General features: G+C 36.3%; 2 protein-coding genes and 1 non-coding gene across 3 annotated transcripts; 2 read left to right on the top strand and 1 right to left on the bottom strand.

Annotated features, from left to right (window-relative positions):
* Positions 1-6,161: 6,161 nt before the first annotated feature.
* TRNAV-AAC lies at positions 6,162-6,235 on the top strand. The gene has a single exon. It is a non-coding gene; the product is annotated as a tRNA-Val (tRNA).
* Positions 6,236-6,577: 342 nt separating this feature from the next.
* LOC115969195 lies at positions 6,578-9,377 on the top strand. Its single transcript, XM_031088784.1, has 3 exons — positions 6,578-6,815; positions 7,317-7,640; positions 8,492-9,377. The coding sequence occupies exons 1-3, from the start codon at positions 6,672-6,674 to the stop codon at positions 9,299-9,301; spliced, it is 1,278 nt and encodes a 425-aa protein (XP_030944644.1). The 5' UTR covers positions 6,578-6,671; the 3' UTR covers positions 9,302-9,377.
* A 1,002-nt stretch (positions 9,378-10,379) lies between these two features.
* LOC115968387 (malate dehydrogenase, glyoxysomal) lies at positions 10,380-15,572 on the bottom strand. Its single transcript, XM_031087776.1, has 9 exons — positions 15,367-15,572; positions 14,685-14,900; positions 14,066-14,380; positions 12,298-12,387; positions 12,093-12,176; positions 11,211-11,246; positions 11,024-11,113; positions 10,821-10,915; positions 10,380-10,713 (listed from the first exon to the last, which is right to left on the bottom strand). The coding sequence occupies exons 1-9, from the start codon at positions 15,559-15,561 to the stop codon at positions 10,641-10,643; spliced, it is 1,194 nt and encodes a 397-aa protein (XP_030943636.1). The 5' UTR covers positions 15,562-15,572; the 3' UTR covers positions 10,380-10,640.
* Positions 15,573-18,688: the final 3,116 nt, after the last annotated feature.

An 18,688-nucleotide genomic window follows, 5' to 3' on the forward strand; every position in this document is an offset into this window, starting at 1 on the left:
ACCAAGTTTATGATGAACACCAGAGCATTAAATGCACATAAGAATACTGAGGTTCAAGAAATTTTTTTTATTATCAACAACCGATTCAATTTTAAACATGGGAAAGTCTTTTAGTAGAATGATGGATAAGTAACATGATCCACTATTAGGATTGTATAATTTTTCTAAGTTCAGGTGCACCACAATTGGCACTTACAAATCCTTTTGAGCAAATCAATTGGGTTCTCTTTTCTCATACTGCCCTTGTATTGTTGCAAACCTCTAGATTCACGTAAATGATTATTATAGGGGATTTTCTTAGATGTATTTTGATCACAATCAAAATCACTCTGGCTGGTAAAGCAGATGGACCACCGTACATATAATTGGTATATCCATTACAATGACTTTTTTTTTGGATACCATTCAAAAGGGAGATATACACAAAAGTTATACAAGTGCTGGCTGGGTTGTACCAGCAATAGTTCAAAGGCACCTGAGTTGCTATCTTTGCTACAGACCAGACATGTTTGACTATAAAGTGGGGGCACAAAAAGCATGTTACAAAAGAGCCTAGATTGAGCAAGGGTATTAAGATCAGCTAATCTAGTATTGTCTAACCAATCAGTTGATCTTTTCTCTTTAAAAGCTTGGACAACCTTCCTATCATCACCCAAAAACAAAATATACTGAAATCCGTGGTGCTTTGCTCTGATGGCAGTATCCACCATTGCTTCAAACATAGCCCCACCTTTTGATTTGGTTGCACTACAAGCAACTCCGAAAAACACACTAACTCCCTGCATATTTACTACTTCACAGGCAAAAGAGCATCTTTTAGTCCTATTACATCTTGCTCTTGTTATTTTCAAAATGATCTGCCATGGACTTGCTACGGGTTGTTGCACTGGTTTTAGTCTTCCTGAGTTCCTGTTGTAGAGAGATTGGTCATTGAAAGCCTCTTTGTACCTGCAAGATAAAGCTTGTGCTGTTAGTATCACATCCATAGGATTAGGATCTGTTCCTTCATGAACCACCCTGTTTCTATAAGTCCAGATTGACCACAGATATGTAAAAACAGCTTGCAAATATTCCGTTGAGTGTGCTTCCTTCTTTTTATGTCTGAGCAGAAGGGAGGTTAGCCATTGTTGAACTGTTATGCTAGTGAAGTCAGAGGAATGAACAGCCAAACTTGAACCATGCCAGCAAGCTCTTGTGAGAGGACATAAAAGAAAAAGGTGTGTGGTGGACTCACTCTCTTCGTTGCAGAAAGGACATAAATTTAGGGATGAAATCCCTCTATTAAATAAGCTCAGCATGGTTGGCAATCTGTCAAGCATAAGCTTCCACACAAAAGTACTAATTTTCAGCGGGACTTTCACACTCCAAATTAGATTCCACACCCCTTTTTGCTGCAAGGTTGGTCCTTGTGTGACAGGGCAGTCCTTAACCAAAATCTGATAAGCAGATTTGACCTCATAATGCCCTTCATTTGAGTATTTCCAACAAAGCTTGTCTTGGACAGCATCAATTCTGGATAAGGGAATTTGCAAAATTTTCGAAGCTTGAGCAAGGGTATATAAGGATCTTACTAAATCACACTTCCAAGAATGTGAACTATGATCAATTAAATCACCAATAGTTCATGTAGCTAAGCCTGGATGGTTTAACTGTGTGTTTTGTTGGGCAAACCAGTTTTGATGGTTGAGGGGAATATCAAATCCTCTTCCAACCCTCCATTTCCCTTCCCTCAACTTTGGGTTGTTAGATTTGATGATGTTCTTCCAAATTCAGGAGTGGTGAGGCTTAGGACTGCACTCTTGCACTGACCCTCTAGGAAAATACTTAGCTTTGAAAGCTCTAGCTATAAGAGAATTAGAGTTTTGAGTGATTCTCCAATATTGTTTGGCTAACATAGCTTGATTCATTAGACTAAACTTCTTAAGTCCTAAGCCACCATTTCTCTTTGGCTGACAAAGTTGATCTCATTTGATAAGATGAAATTTATGTTCTCCAGGCTCATGCCCCCACTAAAAAGCCCTAACAATGGAATCCATTTTGTTGCATATACTTTCAAGCACCCTAAAACAAGAGAAAGTATAAAGAGGGCGGGATTGTAAAACTGATGAAATGAGGGTTGTTTTGCCTGCTTGAGATAGAAGTTTTGCTTTCCATCCTTGCAATTTAGAGTTGAGTTTATGAATAAGAAACTGGAAATCAGCAACTCTATTCCCTCTTAGCTTGAAATCTAATCCAAGATATTTGCTAGGATTTTGGATAAGATTCACTTGTAGCACTCTAGCTAAGGAATTCTGATCAGACTCATGCATATTGGGAGAACAATGTAGGTCAGATTTAGACAAGTTAATTTTCTGACCCAACAGCTTACAATACCAATCAAGGATTTTCATTATATTTTCTAAGGAGTGCTTGTCCTTCCTAAAGAATAAAAAGGAATCATCAACAAACAACAAGTGAGTAAAAGACACCCCATTCCTCCCTAATTTTACCCCTTTTATCCTATTTAAACTTTCTGCTTGGAGAAAGAAAATGGAAAGGATGTTTGCACACATAAGAAAAAGATAAGGGGACAAAGGGTCCCCCTGCCTCAATCCTTGTGCAGGTATGAAAGGGGTTGTTAGGTTCCCATTTACAAGTAAAGTATATGACACAGAGGACACACATTTCATAATCCAATTAATCCATTTTGAGTCAAACTTCATCACAGATAGCACTGCTTTTAGAAAATTCCAATTTACCCTATCATAGGCTTTACTCATGTCTATCTTTAAAGCACCAAAACTGAATTTTCTTCCTTTTTTTTTTTCCTAAGGACATTCAAAATTTCATGAGCTAAGAGAATATTATCCGAAATATTTCTTCCTTGAATGAAAGCATTTTGATAGGGTGTTATTAGGCCATCCATGATAGGCTTTAGTCTATTGACTAGAAGTTTTGATATGGCTTTATAAATCACATTGCAAAGACTAATAGGCCTGAAATGTGTAACCTCATCAGGGTATGCAACTTTGGGAATCTATTGACTAGAAGTTTAGATATGGCTTTATAAATCACATTGCAAAGACTAATAGGCCTGAAATGTGTAACCTCATCAGGGTATGCAACTTTGGGAATAAGAGTGATAAAAGTATGGTTAAGGGGTTTAAAAAGAGAACCTGAATGGAAGAAGGATTGGACAGTGTTAATGACATCAATCTTGACCTCCAGAATTCCTGAAAGAAAAAAGCAGGAATGCCATCAGGTCCAGGGGCCTTATGAGGCCCTAATTAGAAAACTGTCTCCTCAATTTCTATATTAGAAATTGGCCTATTGAGCATGCTGCATTGTTGCTCAGATAAGGCAAGAATAGGTAGATTTTCAAACTCATGGATGATATCATCTACACTAGTATTGTTATAGTTCTCATAGCTTTTCCTAAAATGAGAAGTGAGGATGTTTTCAATCTCCTCTAGTATGTCAGTAAGAAGGCCTTAATCATTCTTAATTTGAAAGATTCTACTCCTAGCCCTTCTTTGTTTGACCACAATTTGAAAAAATCTAGTATTCCTATCCCTTTGTAGAATCCACTTGGTCCTTGCCTTTTGAGCCCACATAAATTCTTCCCTGTCAAGCAACACCTCAATTTCCTCTCTAAGATTTTTCTCCTTCTGAACATCATCCATAGATTTGATTGAATTTTGAATTTGTTGTAAGATAGTTTGTTTCAACCTGATGTCATTCTCTACCTTTCCAAACACCTCCCTATTCCACTACAAAGCTATCCTTTTCACATTTAGAATATTGTTTCTCAACCTAATAGCCCTAGGGCCATGAGATTGCACATCCCAAGCCTGTTGAACCATTTCTCTGCACCTAGGATGTGTAAGCCACATTTGTTCAAATCTAAAGGGTCTTTTCCTGAATGGGCCTTGAACTTCCAAATCTAGAATGATTGGACCATGATCAGAGCGAATTATAGGAAGATTTCTAAGAGAATATAAAGGGTAACTATTAACCCAGTATACACTAGCAAAAGCCCTGTCAAGTCTTTCCATGACAAAATCCCCATCCTCCCTATTATTCATCCATGTGAACCTTTGTCCAGTAGCTGCAAGATCACATAATTTTAATTCATCTATCACCTACTGGAAAGGGGAGCACCAACAAGACTACCTTGATGAAAAGCAAATTTTTCAACCTGCTTAAGGACTTGGTTAAAGTCCCCAATACAAAGCCAATTCGGATGAGCACAACACTTAAGAGATTTTAGTTGATGCCAAACTGCTTCTCCCTTTGAATGTTCAGGATGGCCATATACAAAAGTAACAGACAAGGGACAACCTTTATTATCTAAAAGATCAGTGTGAATGAGGTGCTCAGAACTATGGATCACCCTAAGATTTTGCTTGGGCATCCATGCCAAAATAAGACCACCACTCAAGCCTACCCTTGGGACTTCCCATCCATCAGAAAAACCACATTTTACCCCCACATTTTCCCCATTATTTATAGCTAACTTAGTTTCCATCAGGAACATAATATCTAGTTTGAGTTCTTGGGCTTTTTTTTTACATTGTAGAACTACAGAGGACTTGCCCAAACCTCTACAGTTCCAACTTAGGATCCTCATAACTGTTAGGGAAGCTGAATAGGGCCAGCTTCCCAACACCCAATTGGATTTTCCAGGAGATTGTTATGATAAAAATTCTCATCCTGTATGCAATAGTAAAGGGAGATTATATTGTTACCTTCCTTTGGACAAAATCCATAGAGTAGCCTTTGTCGTATGTTCCTGCCTAGCCTTCCTAATTCTGATCCAAGCCTCTTCCTTGATGTACTGCATTTAGTCTCTAACCACTCATTGCAATATAAGCTAGGCATATACCCTGGGTCTGAACTTGCTAAGATTGAGGATGGTGGGCCTGGGCCTGGGCCCACAGGTCCAAGGTGATAAAATTATCCAAACCAGTGTCTAGGTTAACAATATGACTTTAGGCTTCTGTCACCAACAAATCTGTGACATGCAAAGCCTTTGACTGACCTTGGCCCACATCTTGTGATCTTTGGAACCTAGGCCTAGAACTAGAGCTGCCCAATTCAAACCTTATTCCATCTCTATTAGAACCATGGACCACAGAATCTCCCATTGAGGCTGTAAAGTCTAGGATTTGTCTTCCATGCCATGCAATGCTACATACCCACTCAGGTCGATCCTCATTTAACTTATCCAGATTGAACATGATGGCGCTGTTTTAGAATAACTTTCTGTGTCCATATCAGGCCTTGTACTATTTCTCAATTCAACTATCGTAAGAAAAGGTCCATGTTCGTCAAGCCATGTCCATTGAAGTGAAGAATTGTCTGTCGCTGCCCCCGAGGGTTGTATGGTGAAAATGGAGGTATCCTCATGCTCCTGAGGATGTATTTGCGAAGCATGCAAATTCTACTCTACAGTCAAAATAGGTCCTGTACCTCTGTTTTGGGGTTGCTTAGTGGATGAGGTAGGGGAGTTAACGAGCATGGGTGGGGTTGGATTGTTCCCTAAAGAGAGGGAGTGGATAGCTGAGTTCAAATTTGTATGATCCAATTCTGGTTGCAGAGTAGAATCAGGAGGTGGGATAAGAGGTTGGCTATTTGGGAGTGGCACATAGGGTGTGGTTGGATCAGAGGATTTAGTGTTCTGCTCATTGTGTGGGAAAGGGGTTGGATGTGTTGCATGATGTCCATCAGTTGGATTATCATGAGAAAAGCATTACAATGACTATAGAAACACAAATTTCTACAAAGTTATTAATAAAAATAATAATAATAATAAAATGAATGTTTACTTTCTCTGGTGTCTAGAGACTCAATAGGAAAGCAATTATGCTAGTTATTTTTTCGATCCAGTCCATTTGGTCCAAATTGTCCAGTGAAAATGATTTGTACTACTTTTTCAAAAAAAATAATATTTTCACCCGATCTATGTAGGAAAGTCTTATTGAGTTTCTATTGATTGAAGAGAGAAATGCATAATTGATGGTGAAAAAAAAAAAAAACATAATATACACTTATCTCTTTTTGAGATAACATAATATAAACTTTGTTTTAGCAAAGCCGATAACATAATGATAATATACATTCCTAATTGTGTGGAAATAACACGAAGAAATAATTTTATTTCAGCCAAAAGAAACAAAAGTGGTGTCGTGGTGTAGTTGGTTATCACGTCAGTCTAACACACTGAAGGTCTCCGGTTCGAACCCGGGCGACGCCATTGATTTTATTTCAATCCAAAACAAAAAGTTTTTTTAAAATTTCTCTTACAAAAATCAAAACTCCAAACGGCGACGTTTTTATTTTTTGTTTTTAAAAATTATTATTTATATCCTATTTTTTCTTCTTCCCTATATTCAAGCACCGAGACCGCATTGACTTGCTTCCACGTCACAAATCTGTTAACGCCAACAAATCCCAACCAATCAAATTCCTCTCCAGATCACTTTCTCCTCTCCCATTGGTCCAAACCCTCCAAGTCACCACTGCCAGAATCTTCCTCCACCACTCATTTTTTCTTTTTACCAAACTTTCCCAAATTAACCTCAACCGCTCTTTTTATAACAGCCCACACATTAAAAACAACCTCATTTATTTTGTATTGTACAAATCAAAATCCATAATCCAAAATCAAAATCAAAATCAAAATCAACCCAATGGCTCTGAAACCTGTCTCTCTGCAATGCAAATCCGTGTTCTTACTATTTTTCCTCATCGCGATCCAAACGTCGTCGTCTACGCCTCTGTTTTCCTCTTCTTCTTCCTCAGATTTCAATCCTCCCTACCCCAAAGCCATCTCTGTAAGTTTCTTACTTATTCTATTGCAAATTCAGTTTTTTTTTTTTTTTTTCCTTAGGGTTTTGGTTTTCCTGTTTGGTTGCTCAGAAAATTAAGAGGAAAATCAAATTTGGGAAAATTATATTTTTTTCTGATTCATGATTAGCGATTTTTTTTTTTTTTTTTCTCGTTAACTAAACGCGGTCAGCATTCGATTCAAAACCTTCATCTAGCAATCAGGGAAGCTTCAAAATCCTGAGTTTGACAATTTTAATGAAATAAGATATTGATTATTGTATTTTTGTTAGCAGAAGAAATTTTGGGAATCAAAATTTCTGGTTCATGATTTGGGGTTTCTAGGGAATGATCTGGTTTCAATTGTTACATTTAAAATTTATTTTTCTTCGTTTTCTCGTTAACCAAACGCTGTTAACTGTGAAGAACTCGATTGAAAACCCAAAAAAAAAAAAAAATCTCAGCTGGCCAACAGGGAAGATTGATTATTGTAAATTTTTAATGTATAGGATCTGAAGGAAGCGATAGTGAAAGGTTTAGGGTTTCAAGCGGATGATTTCAAGGTATCAGGGTTTGATCTGAGGGATGCCCAAGTGGGGCATTCAGTGGCGTATGAATTCGATGTGGAAATCGACAATAAGGTCCTTCCCTTCAAGCTTTTGGAGGATGTTAACCGCTGGGAATATGTGGATTTGCCTATTTTCCGAGTGGACAATGGGTTGGTTGAGAAGGGCAAATCGGATCCCAGCTTGCCGGTTCTAGCTCCGTTTCAGTTGGCTGGACCCATGGAGCTTTGGATTCAGGATGCCAAAGATATGCGCATCTCTCTTCCAGTGAGTTTTTTTTATTTATTTTTTTTTCCTATTATATTTTGTCTCAATCTGTGCATTTGTTGTTTGCTAGAATTAGATGAATCATATTTGGGATGGTTTGTAGGTTTTTGGGGCGTGGAATTTGGTGAATTTTTTGAATCTATATGAAAATTTGGTGTTAAAGGATTCGATATATATATGGCCTTGAGGCAATCCGATGGATTATATAAACATGTGGGTGAAATGGGATAGCAGTAACTAGTAACTAATAAGCTTTATCTTTGTTTAGAGTTTGTGGATAATGTAGAGATTTTGTGTCCACAAATGTAAATCGAATGTTTGCTCAAACTTGTTCAGTTCATATTTTGAGTCTTGCAAGTGGGTTTGATATACCCAAGAAGATGGATTTGAAACAGACTGTTGTGTGTTGGTGTGTAGAAATTCATACCAGTTGTGAGTATTTGCCATATGAATCTAATTTCCATCCAAGATTTTCTGAGTTGCTGGCATGTATATTGTCTAGGGGATTGTAATGTCTATTGTTTGAGATTTTGGATATTAATGATTTCACGGAGCAAAACCTTTGAAATCTTCTAATACTTGGGAAACTGTATATACTGTTTACACACGATATTACAATTTTCAGATGAAAAAAAAAAAAGAATGGAAAAACGATTATCAAAGGGAAAACATACTGGTTTTGAGTTGGTATCTTTAGGTTGACATCCAATTGTTTATATGTGGTTTTCCTTTAACACCATGGTCATAGGGTAACAAACCCACTGCGTGTTCATTTTAAGATCTGATAAGAGGGCCACTGCTGTGATCTTTGAAATTTCGTCATTCATTTTGTTGTTATCTTGATTGTGCAGCATGATGTGGATGCTGGTGTCTTGAAGAAAGTGATGTTAGCAGATGGTGCCGTTGTTACTGTCAAGGGTGCTAGATCAGTTAGCCTACGCCACCCACTTGAATTCCCACTCCCCTTAAACCGATCCCAAAATGGATTTGCATCTGGTCTATTAACCCTGGCTGAACAGCTCCGCCATGCTTCCCGTACTCAAGGTGCTTCACTCCTCTCACTTCGCATTGTTGGTCCTACCTCCCTCACAGCCCCCACCTCATCTTCACCCTCTTCCACCAACAGGCTGAAGCTTAAGCGCCTTGCACCAGGGCTTGTGGAGTTATCCTCAACATCAAAGGCCCTCTCCACTATTGATCTTCAAGAAGATGCCACCACACTCTTGACGCCAAGTCAGTTCACCACAATGTGGCCTCTTCCTTCAGTCAATGGCTCAAACTCAAACTTGCTTGGTTTTGAGACACTGCTCTCTTCGGTGCTGGGTCCTAAGGCTAACAAGAAAGGTTCCTTCAAGTTGTTGAAGGCAGACGTGTCAGCTCAGACATTTCTAAAGATAGGTTTTGGGGTTGAGAAGAAGTTGAAAGAAGGAGATGGGATTGATTTTGAGGGTTTTCCTGCGTGGAGGACAAAGCCAGAGAATGTGAGAATGCATTTTGAAGTTTTGGCAAAGGTTGACGGTGAGAAGATTGTGCCAGAGAGAGTCATGCAAGTTAACCCTGTTATTGTGGAGGATACAGTGGCACCAAATGTGGCTGCGGGGAATGTGACAATGTCTAAGGCCCCTATTATTCACCCTCCCTCCAACCCCCTCACCTTGTAAATTGTTGAAGGGATTTAATTTTGATTAAAGTTACCAGAGCAAAGTGTACCTATCAAAAAAAAAAAAAAAAAAAAAAGGTTACCAGAGCAAAGTGTACAGAAGAAATCCTCGTTTTCTTTTGCCTTTTTTTTTTTTTTTTGGGTTATATTTGATGATTTAAAAAGGGGTGCTATTATTAACTGTACAAATTCGCGTAATAATAAAGACTATCTACTTGCCTTATGATTGTGTGACTTCTCCATATCCTTTTCAGTGAGGATGGCAGAACATCGGCTCTTTTTTCTTGAGAATTATATATCGTTGCAATCTTCATTTTGTTATAGTCCTAATAACACTTCTGTCAATTCATGAAATTAATGCAACAATAAGACGCCGGTAGCATTTGACAACACGACTTAGGAGTAGAGGGAGGACCCAAAAAGAAAAAGAAAAAAGGCAGGTTTAATACGCAATAACGACAGTAATGAACCTTGTTATGGAATAGTTATTTCTTAGGAGTTGTTTAGTTATAAAAATAATACTAGTTATATAAATTTTTTTTTAATTTGTACTTAATATTTTAAGCAAAACTCACTATAAAAGTGTAAATCTATTTTTTATTTTAAAATGGTATTTTAAGAAATTTGACTAAAATATGATGTGATTCCACTATCTTAACATTGATTCAATTTTCTATTCCTGTGTTATTAGTTATTACCAAAAGAATGAATAGAAATAGTTGTCATTCTAGCTCTTTGTATCACTTGTAATACTAATTCTTATTACATTTTTTTTTTTTTTTGAAAACAATTCTTATTACATTTTAATAACTATTACTCCGTATAATATACCAAAAACGTACTCTCTATAATAGAATCCTCTCCATATTATTGAAAATAAAGAGTTGTCCTCACTAACAGAACAATACCTTGTATTGTAATGTCTTCATATTTTTGACAAATGATATTGCTCTTGCTCTGATACTTTATTTGTTTGAGGGTGTTCTGGGAACCACACTCGTAAGGTCTTTTGGATGACTACACATTATATGTTTTCTATACTTTTCTAAAGTAAGCACATTCTAGTTCCGCAAGAAAGATTATCAGATGGAATTGCATTGTTTGCATGTTAAGGCAACCAAATCTATGTAGAGTCCATGAAATGCCCTGAACATCCCTTTGTTAAATTGCTGCAACTCAACCCAAGAGATTGGGGATCGAAAGATAGTTTGAGGGAAATTTCCAACTGGTTCAGGATACAATAGGAGATTACTAAGACTGAGGGAATTTGAGATAGTAAACAAAAATTATACAGAGCCTTTAAGGAGATGATAAGATTGTGATTAGCATCTTCTCAGCAGTTATTTCCAAATAAAGGAAATGCCCTTTTGGATGCTTCCGGCTAACTCTTTCTTTGCTTTCTCCAATCCAACTCTATCAAAAGAATCATGAGGAAAGTAGATTATATTTTGTCTTGCTTTATACTTAGTTTCCAATAGAGAAAATAATCATGTAGTGTTAATAAATGCATATCAGCATACCTCTCATACTCATTTAGAGGTCCCAGTTGGTAAATCTCTTCAGCTCCAGTACGACCAAGTCGTACCTTGGATGCAAAGAAAGGAAGTTCTGTCACCTATTATCAACATTTTGGCAAAAAAAGGCATGCTTTATAAATGAGTTTTGGAATTCAAATAAAAATCCAAGATCGTTAATATAGAAAAAATCAGCTTGAACAAGGCACCTGAGAAGCTACAAAGGCACATTCCACGACACCTGCATCTCCTCTCATACCTCGAAGGCATGCATCTGCAAATTTAACGGCCGCATATGCCTATACAATGTATTTGCTGATATTAGTTTTCCTTATTTGCTTGAATAAATATTTGAAGCTCTATGTCTAGAAGGTCACAAAATGAACAAAATATTACCATTGACAGCGTTGCAGAACCAGCCCCAGCTTTCGCCTACGTAACATGAAAAAACCATATATACTATGATTTAATTAATTGATATTAGCAAATGCAGAAGTAGTGAAAATAGTTTAAAGCATAATTAACCTAGAGAGAGAGAGTACAATTTTCTTGAGAAAATCTGGTATCAGAAAAGTGCAAACTAGGTTGGTTTTTGGTCCTATGTTGCAATTTGTCTAGGCATCTTGCCTCTGGTCAATAGGCGTATCAGTGTATCAGATGACTGAAGCAACTATACCAGCTAACTAGAGAAGGAATTAGATAAAAACATACGTCAAGATTACAGTCTCATTGCTAGCCAAATGAAGAAATATTAATTATTTTGTAGGAAATTGTCCAAAATCTTGTAACCATAACCCATAAAGATATTTTATGGTACAGAAGTTTTGAAGCTTCTAACTCTGTCTGGGTTAAAGTCAAAGATTTCGTCAATTAAGTATAAAAGACAGTCTGCAATAGGTAGCTCTATGAATTCATCACCATTTGCTCTTCCCCCCAAGCCCCAGTTATAAGTATTACCTATTTCCTCTTCCTCTCTGAACTTAATTCACTTAAGAGCAATAAGCTTCCACCAACATTTCAAAACATCCTATTAAAATGTGAGTGATGATTTTGCATATGTATTGCTTGGGCCTGATAAATAACCAAGTTGATAGAGGTACATGCTTGCATGAAATTGTATGCCAAAACTTTGCCTTTCCAGTTGCATTAAAGAAGACATTAGCCAGTGGATACGTGAGCAAGGAATACAAGAAAACATTTGAATCTACAATGATAATCTGATCATATTTCATTTTCCAATTTGATTCGCATTATATGAAAGGCACTGAGTGACATTACCTCAACAACTTCTGTCCCACCATTTTGAATGCGATTTGTAAGGTATTCAGATTCTTCTTTGGTTAAAGTGCAGGGAGGCTTAACCTGAAAATTTTTGTTTACTTTTTTAATTTCACAATTTTGATTACATTATAACATGCATTACTTAGATGGCTGGATTAACAAATCTGAAATTGATGAAGTTGAAAATTCATTTCTATAAGACCTGTGACAGAAGAGGCAAAATTGTCACTCCTGAATGACCTCCAACAACTGGAACATCAACTTCCCTAGGATCAAGCCCCAGCACCTCTGCCTGTAAAAGATCATTGGATGGCATAAAATACTGCTTATTATCCAAAAATAAAGCATAAATCAATTAAACATATATGCTTTTACTTGGCACTCTGTAAGCACTAGTGCACTACCATTATTTATCATGCTCTGGCAGAATTCATCCTTTTTTTTTTCTTTTTTTTTTTTTATATATTTAAATCTCGCAATCCATTGTTGAAGATGTGCATTAAATGATGTGGGGATTTTCTTATGTCATACAATCAATTGCAAATGATTACTAAGGAAATGTATTCTTATGTTATCAATATGAAAATAAAACTATGAGAGTGAATCACAAGAAAGACTGAGAACTCTGATATGATTATTTATGACTGATCATTTAAGAAGAGGTTCTGTACTTGATATTTAAGAATAGAAAATCATGAGCAACGTATTGGAGGATCCACAATTAGAATTTACTCAACATTTCAAAACAAGCACCACAATAATATGGACAATTATCTTGCATGGGAATGCAGAGGTAATGCTATGGATCATCTTGTCACTAGAGGGGACGAAGAAGAGAGAATCAATATTCAATAGCATTGCATATTGGATCCATGATATACTTAACTTATATATTACTTTATGCATATGTGTTGCACATTTGGAGCAGTCTTTTATTTTGTTGGGTGCACTGCACCATGTTCAAGCCCACACTTTGTCTTAGCTCATTAAATGAGCTTGTAGAAAAATTGGCAAGAAGTCAACAAAGCAAATTGAACTTTCTGGAGGAGCTTGTCAGAAAGAGAAGAAATTGGGTTCATCTTTTCCTCTATAATTATGTACAAAAGTCCATCAACATTTATGAAGGGATGTACAAAAGTCAAGCCACATAAATGACTATGTGATGTTAAACTTGTGCCATACACGTTGGAAGGAAGAAAGAAAAGAAAAGAAAGAAGTAAAAGGCATGGTAATTCGGGTATGGCAGAGCTGAAAGGAAAAAGGAAAGAAACAAGCAAGGCCATTCGGCCAATGAGAGCTAAAGAAAGAGATTTTGGTTGAAGCAAAGTCAAAGTAAGTGGCTTGCACTTATTGTGGCTTGATGTGAAGAGTGTGAAAGGAAGAAAAGAAGGAAAAGATGAAGAAATAAATAGAGAGGCCATTCGGCCAGTGCAGAGGTGAAGAAAAGAAGTGAAAGTCCCAAAGTGTGAGGACTAGTGCAGTCTTGAAGAGCTGCGTGAGTGAGAGCAAGCAAGAGAGAAGAGAAAAATAGAGAGAGTAAGAGAAAATACACAGTGAGGAAGAGAGCAGTGAGTGAAAAGAAAAAGAGAGTTTTTTTTTTTTTCTCAAATTGTATCTCTAAGTGTTGTAATCTCTATTTTATATAGTGAAATTATTCGGAGTTTGTCTCGTAGTTTTTCCCTTCAAGGAGAAAGGGTTTCCACGTAAATCTTTGTGTTTTTGTGTGGTTGTGCTTCCGCTGTGCTTGCTAAAATTTATTCACAGTAATATAAAATTTTTCCCAACATATTTGACTACTTCATAAAACTACCTGATGTTTGCCTAATATTTGCAATTGAAGGATATTTATTGTTGGACAATTGTCATTTTTATTAACGAACAACAAATCGAGATATTAAAGTCAAATGAGAATTAACAGAATCCTTACTGTGTAGAGCACAAATAAAAAATACCTAGCTATTGTTACATACCACAAAAGTATTTGCTCGCACAACATCGAGCGTTGTAACTCCCAGAAGTCGCTTTGGGTCGTAAGTGCCAGATTTCTTGAAAACCTCAGCTGCAATTGGAACAGTGGAATTTACTGGATTGCTGATCAAGTTGACAATAGCATTGGGGCAGCACTTTGCAATGCCTTCACAGAGGGTCTTGACAATTCCAGCATTGATGTTGAAAAGGTCATCCCTTGTCATTCCAGGCTTCCTTGGCACACCAGCAGGTACGATTACAAGGTCCATGCCAGTAAGAGCACTCTCAAGCTGTGGCTGTCCTAAGAAACCACGCACCTAGAACCCAGAGATAACATTTACTTTCCAAGACCATATAGATAAACTCTTTCTAGTTCTGCATTTTAAATATGCACCAGATTTTTCATGTGATTGATCCTTGATTGAAAACCCCAACTTAGAAATAGGATTTAAAAAAATGGTTGAAATCTAAATTTCATTGTTTTAATATCAGGTAAATATCAAAGTTTCAAGAAAATAATCAAATTTACTATTGATTGTAACAAAAAGTTGCAGCATAAGAGGGAGGGGAAACAACATAAAAGAAGAAGAATATTTAATAGCAATGATAATGAAATATTACCACAGCACCAGTGTCCATGTGACTAATATCAGCTGTGACACCAGGCGAGTTGACAACATCATAGAGATGAAGCACCGAGACTAGAGGATTTATCTTCATCAACATAGCAAGAGGTTGGCCAATGCCCCCAGCAGCACCCAAGATTGCAACTTTGAACCCAGGTGCCCCACCTTTTGCTCGGCAATTTGCTGCCCTCAAACTAGAATTTTCCTCCATCTTTTGTTATATATAATCCACATGACACATCAATTTCATTTCCAAACATCAGAAGGCATGAAAGGGGCCACAATTTCAATTTTGTTGAAGATTATGCATCATATAGATAACTAGATTTTGATACAGAAAGTACGTAGAAATGAATGCACCATAAATGAGGTCAGCAAGAAGAAAATTATCAGAGATGATTTTCATTATGAGCCATGGTGGCTATCAGTATACACAATAGTAAGGAAGAGCAATTATTTGAATTGAAGGGCTCATTAGATTGAGAGCATTTATATTTAGATATAATTTAATCAATAGAGGCCTCTCGTTTATTATCAAGTACTTGATGCAACCTTGGCATTAGCCAAAATCATAATAACATGGTGGATGAAAAGAATAATCTCATGCAACATTGATGATCACCATGGCTTAGTTACACAAGTAAGACTTCTTTAAGTGTAACACCACCAAGACAGACCTGAAGATTAGAAGGGTGGAGATGAGCTGTGATCCTAGCAATGCGCTGATTAACCTCTGCACTTGCCTCCATCTGTATGCTCTTTTTGAGAGTGTGTGTGTTGAAGTGTATTAGTATGACAAAATACGTGAAAGGTATAAATAAATTTAAGTATAAAAGAAAAGAAAGAGATAAATGAGAAAAAATATGGTACATGGGGAGTGGGAGGCAAGAACTTGACATATATGTCCAAAACTTTTTAAAATTCAGTTTTTTGAGTGGAAACTAATTTTCAGGTTCCTTATCTTATCCAAGACCTCAAATGCTTGTGGCTCACAGAAAATTTTTACAAAGAAATCATCTACATCTCATCTTTGTTTCTTTCCTATGTTGATTGTTAACCAATATGTCTCTTAGTTATGTCAGTGAGATAGTGACATGATATGTGTCAAGGTGGAGAAAGAGACACATTCCCAGCCATTTCTTATTTGTTTCATCTTATAAATTTGGATTTAAGTGATTAAAATCTAAATACTTTGTTTGGATAGTTTAAAGAATCAAAGGACTTAGATTTTAGAAAATTAGATGCCTAATAAAGGATTTGAAATTATATTTCAATAGATTTGAAACTTTATAACTTCAAATCCTTCTATGTATAACTAAGAATCATGTATTTTAATTGACATCTTGTGTATTTTTAATGGAGACATTCAAAGTTTAAATCTCCTGACCACTATTATCAAATTATAAAAAAAAAATTAAATAAATAAATATCCTCATTAGTATAAATTGCATCCAAATAAGGAATTTTCAAATTTAAAGATTTGGAATCAAGGCATTTCAAATTCATTGATTCAAAATCCAAATTCAAGTATCCAAAACCCAACTTGAGTGATTTTGAATTTTTAACCTTTAGAACTTACGAACAAGAATGTCAAGATTAAAAATGTTAAATAAGTAGAGGCTCAACAACAATCGACACTGTGGCCAATTAATTAGGCCTTTTTTTTTTCTTATAAAAAAAAAGTAGGCTTTTCAGTTTTTTCTTATAAAAATAATATATTAGGCCTTTTCTTGCACAGCACCACACCACAATGATCTGGGCTAGGCCTATAAATTTTCTCTTACAAAAATTACAAGCCCAATTTGTTGAAATTTCTTTAGCATTCCAAACCCAGTAATTGGTTCAATTGCAAACCCACTTACACATATACCTCAAATTAGTACTGCAAAAATTTAGCTGAATCCTATGTATGGCCAAAATGGCCCATTAGCATTAATTTTTGAAATATTTAGCAACAGAGCACTGTTTCGGAAATAATTAGGGAAGTACCACTTTTTCCGAAAACGCCGCTATAGGGCCCGAAAACGTCACTATAGGGCTTAAAAAACGCCACTATAGGGCCCCTTGAACCTGTTATGGGAACTTATAAAAAAATTTTGCAGGAAAACGCCGCTATAGGGCCCAAAAACGTCACTATAGGGCTTAAAAAGCCACTATAGGGCCCCTTGAACCTGTTATGGGACTTATAAAAAAATTTTGCAGGAAAACGCCGCTATAGGGCCCGAAAAAGTGGTATTTCCCTAATTATTTCCGAAACAGTGTTCTGTTGCTAAATATTTCAAAAATTAATGCTAATGGGCCATTTTGGCCTCCTATGTATAGTATTTACTCCAAGGCAACAATTGATTTGGTAATTGTTTAAAATATATGATAACAAACTGATGGGCTGGGAGTGAAAATTGATGTTCTCTTTAATTAAATGGGCTGGTCTTAGCCAAGCTGAGCCGAAATTTTAAATTTTAAATATTTTTTGACAAATCAGGTCACCTTTTCTTTTTTTTTTTGAGAAACAAAAAACCAGGTCAGCTAGTACAACTCATTATTGATCTGGGCCAATAAATTTTCTCTTACAAAAATTACAAGCCAATTTGTTGAAATTTCTTTAGAATTCCAAATCCAGTAATTGGCCACTTGCAAACCCACTTAGGCACATGCCTCAGATTAGTATTTACTCCAAGGCAACAATTTACTTGATAATTGTTGAATCCTAATTGTTAAAACTACGGTTTTTAACATACAACACTCATTCATTGTGTATCAAAATGTGGCTCAAGTTATCAAAAAAAAAAAAAAACAACAACAACAACAACAAAAAAACTGTCTCAGTCTCATTAATCAAAATTTCTAGGAATTTCAATAATCAAAATTTCAGTGAACATACTCTTACATTAATTGAAAATAGATCCCTATCCAAAATAAAAGAAATAAAAATTAATAATAAACAATAGGTCATGAGTTATAACATATTGACATGCTCTCTAATAAACTCTAAACAAAATATCTAATTAAAAAAAATGGTCAAATAAAAAAGCCAAAATTAGTGTCATGTTGGTGAGTCTAATAAGGAGTTGATTCCATATCTCTATTTTTTGCATCTCCGACTCTACTACTAGCAATAATGTGTACCCTTTCTCTTCCTTGGTTACTGCTACTTGCTCCTTCATTGTTCTCTCCTTTTTTGACCACAAAAAGAGCCAAGCAGAGTTGATCTTCATTACCAACTCTAAAAGACCAAATTTGGATCACTTGGTTAAGCTTTCTGCCAAGATCATTTTTTTCCACCACCTCATTCCAAGATTTTATCATCATATAGCATGAGCTTTTCTTCCTTGACTCCTTGGGCATGTCCCATTGCCTCAAAACAAATTGATTTACCTTACTAGAGGGCTCCATGAATGGGACTTTCATTGTTTGTTGTTGATCCAGATATTCTCTTTTTGCCTCCCTTAAGAAATTGCCATTGATTTGACTTAAAGGCATGAACAATCGACTGTTATGTCGGTTTAGGTCAGTCTTAGTGAGAGGTTTCTGTATAACCAAGACCAATTGGGTTCCACCCATTGTGTCAATGATAGTTTGGAAATTTTGAGGCAGTTTTGGTGATGGGTTTGAGAGTGGAAGTGTTGGGTTCAATTTGGTCTTCTTTGGTGGCTTTTCTTCACTTCTGGGTAACAAGCTTCAAACCTTGATAGTTGAGGCAATCAATTACTTTGGGTGGTGTGGGTTTGGGAGACTTTTCTATAGATAGCAGCATAGATTCAGAGTGGTTGGGAACAGCAATGGATGAAGTAGTAGAGATTCCCAAATGGGGTTTCTTGGGTGGGATTATTTTGAGGCATGTGATGATCTTAGGTGTTGCACAAGCAAAACCCTTTGGTTCTGGTTCTTGTAGTAGTGACACTTTCAATTCCAAATATGCAATGCTAGTGGGTTGAGAAAACCTCTTCCTTTTGACGTTCAAATTTGGCAATTGGTAATGGTTATGAGGCTTAGAATAAC

This window comes from Quercus lobata, chromosome 11, assembly GCF_001633185.2.
Source record: "Quercus lobata isolate SW786 chromosome 11, ValleyOak3.0 Primary Assembly, whole genome shotgun sequence".
In the NCBI taxonomy this organism is placed as follows: Eukaryota; Viridiplantae; Streptophyta; class Magnoliopsida; order Fagales; family Fagaceae; genus Quercus; species Quercus lobata.

Coding starts and splice junctions, on each gene's coding strand:
- LOC115969195 (XM_031088784.1), top strand. CDS start 6,672: ATGGCTCTGAAACCTGTCTCTCTGCAATGCAAATCCGTGTTCTTACTA. Junction 6,816..7,316: donor CCTACCCCAAAGCCATCTCT/GTAAGTTTCTTA, acceptor TTTAATGTATAG/GATCTGAAGGAAGCGATAGT. Junction 7,641..8,491: donor ATATGCGCATCTCTCTTCCA/GTGAGTTTTTTT, acceptor TTGATTGTGCAG/CATGATGTGGATGCTGGTGT.
- LOC115968387 (XM_031087776.1), bottom strand. CDS start 15,561: ATGTACCATATTTTTTCTCATTTATCTCTTTCTTTTCTTTTATACTTA. Junction 14,381..14,684: donor ACATGGACACTGGTGCTGTG/GTAATATTTCAT, acceptor TCTGGGTTCTAG/GTGCGTGGTTTCTTAGGACA. Junction 12,388..14,065: donor TGCGAGCAAATACTTTTGTG/GTATGTAACAAT, acceptor GATCTTTTACAG/GCAGAGGTGCTGGGGCTTGA.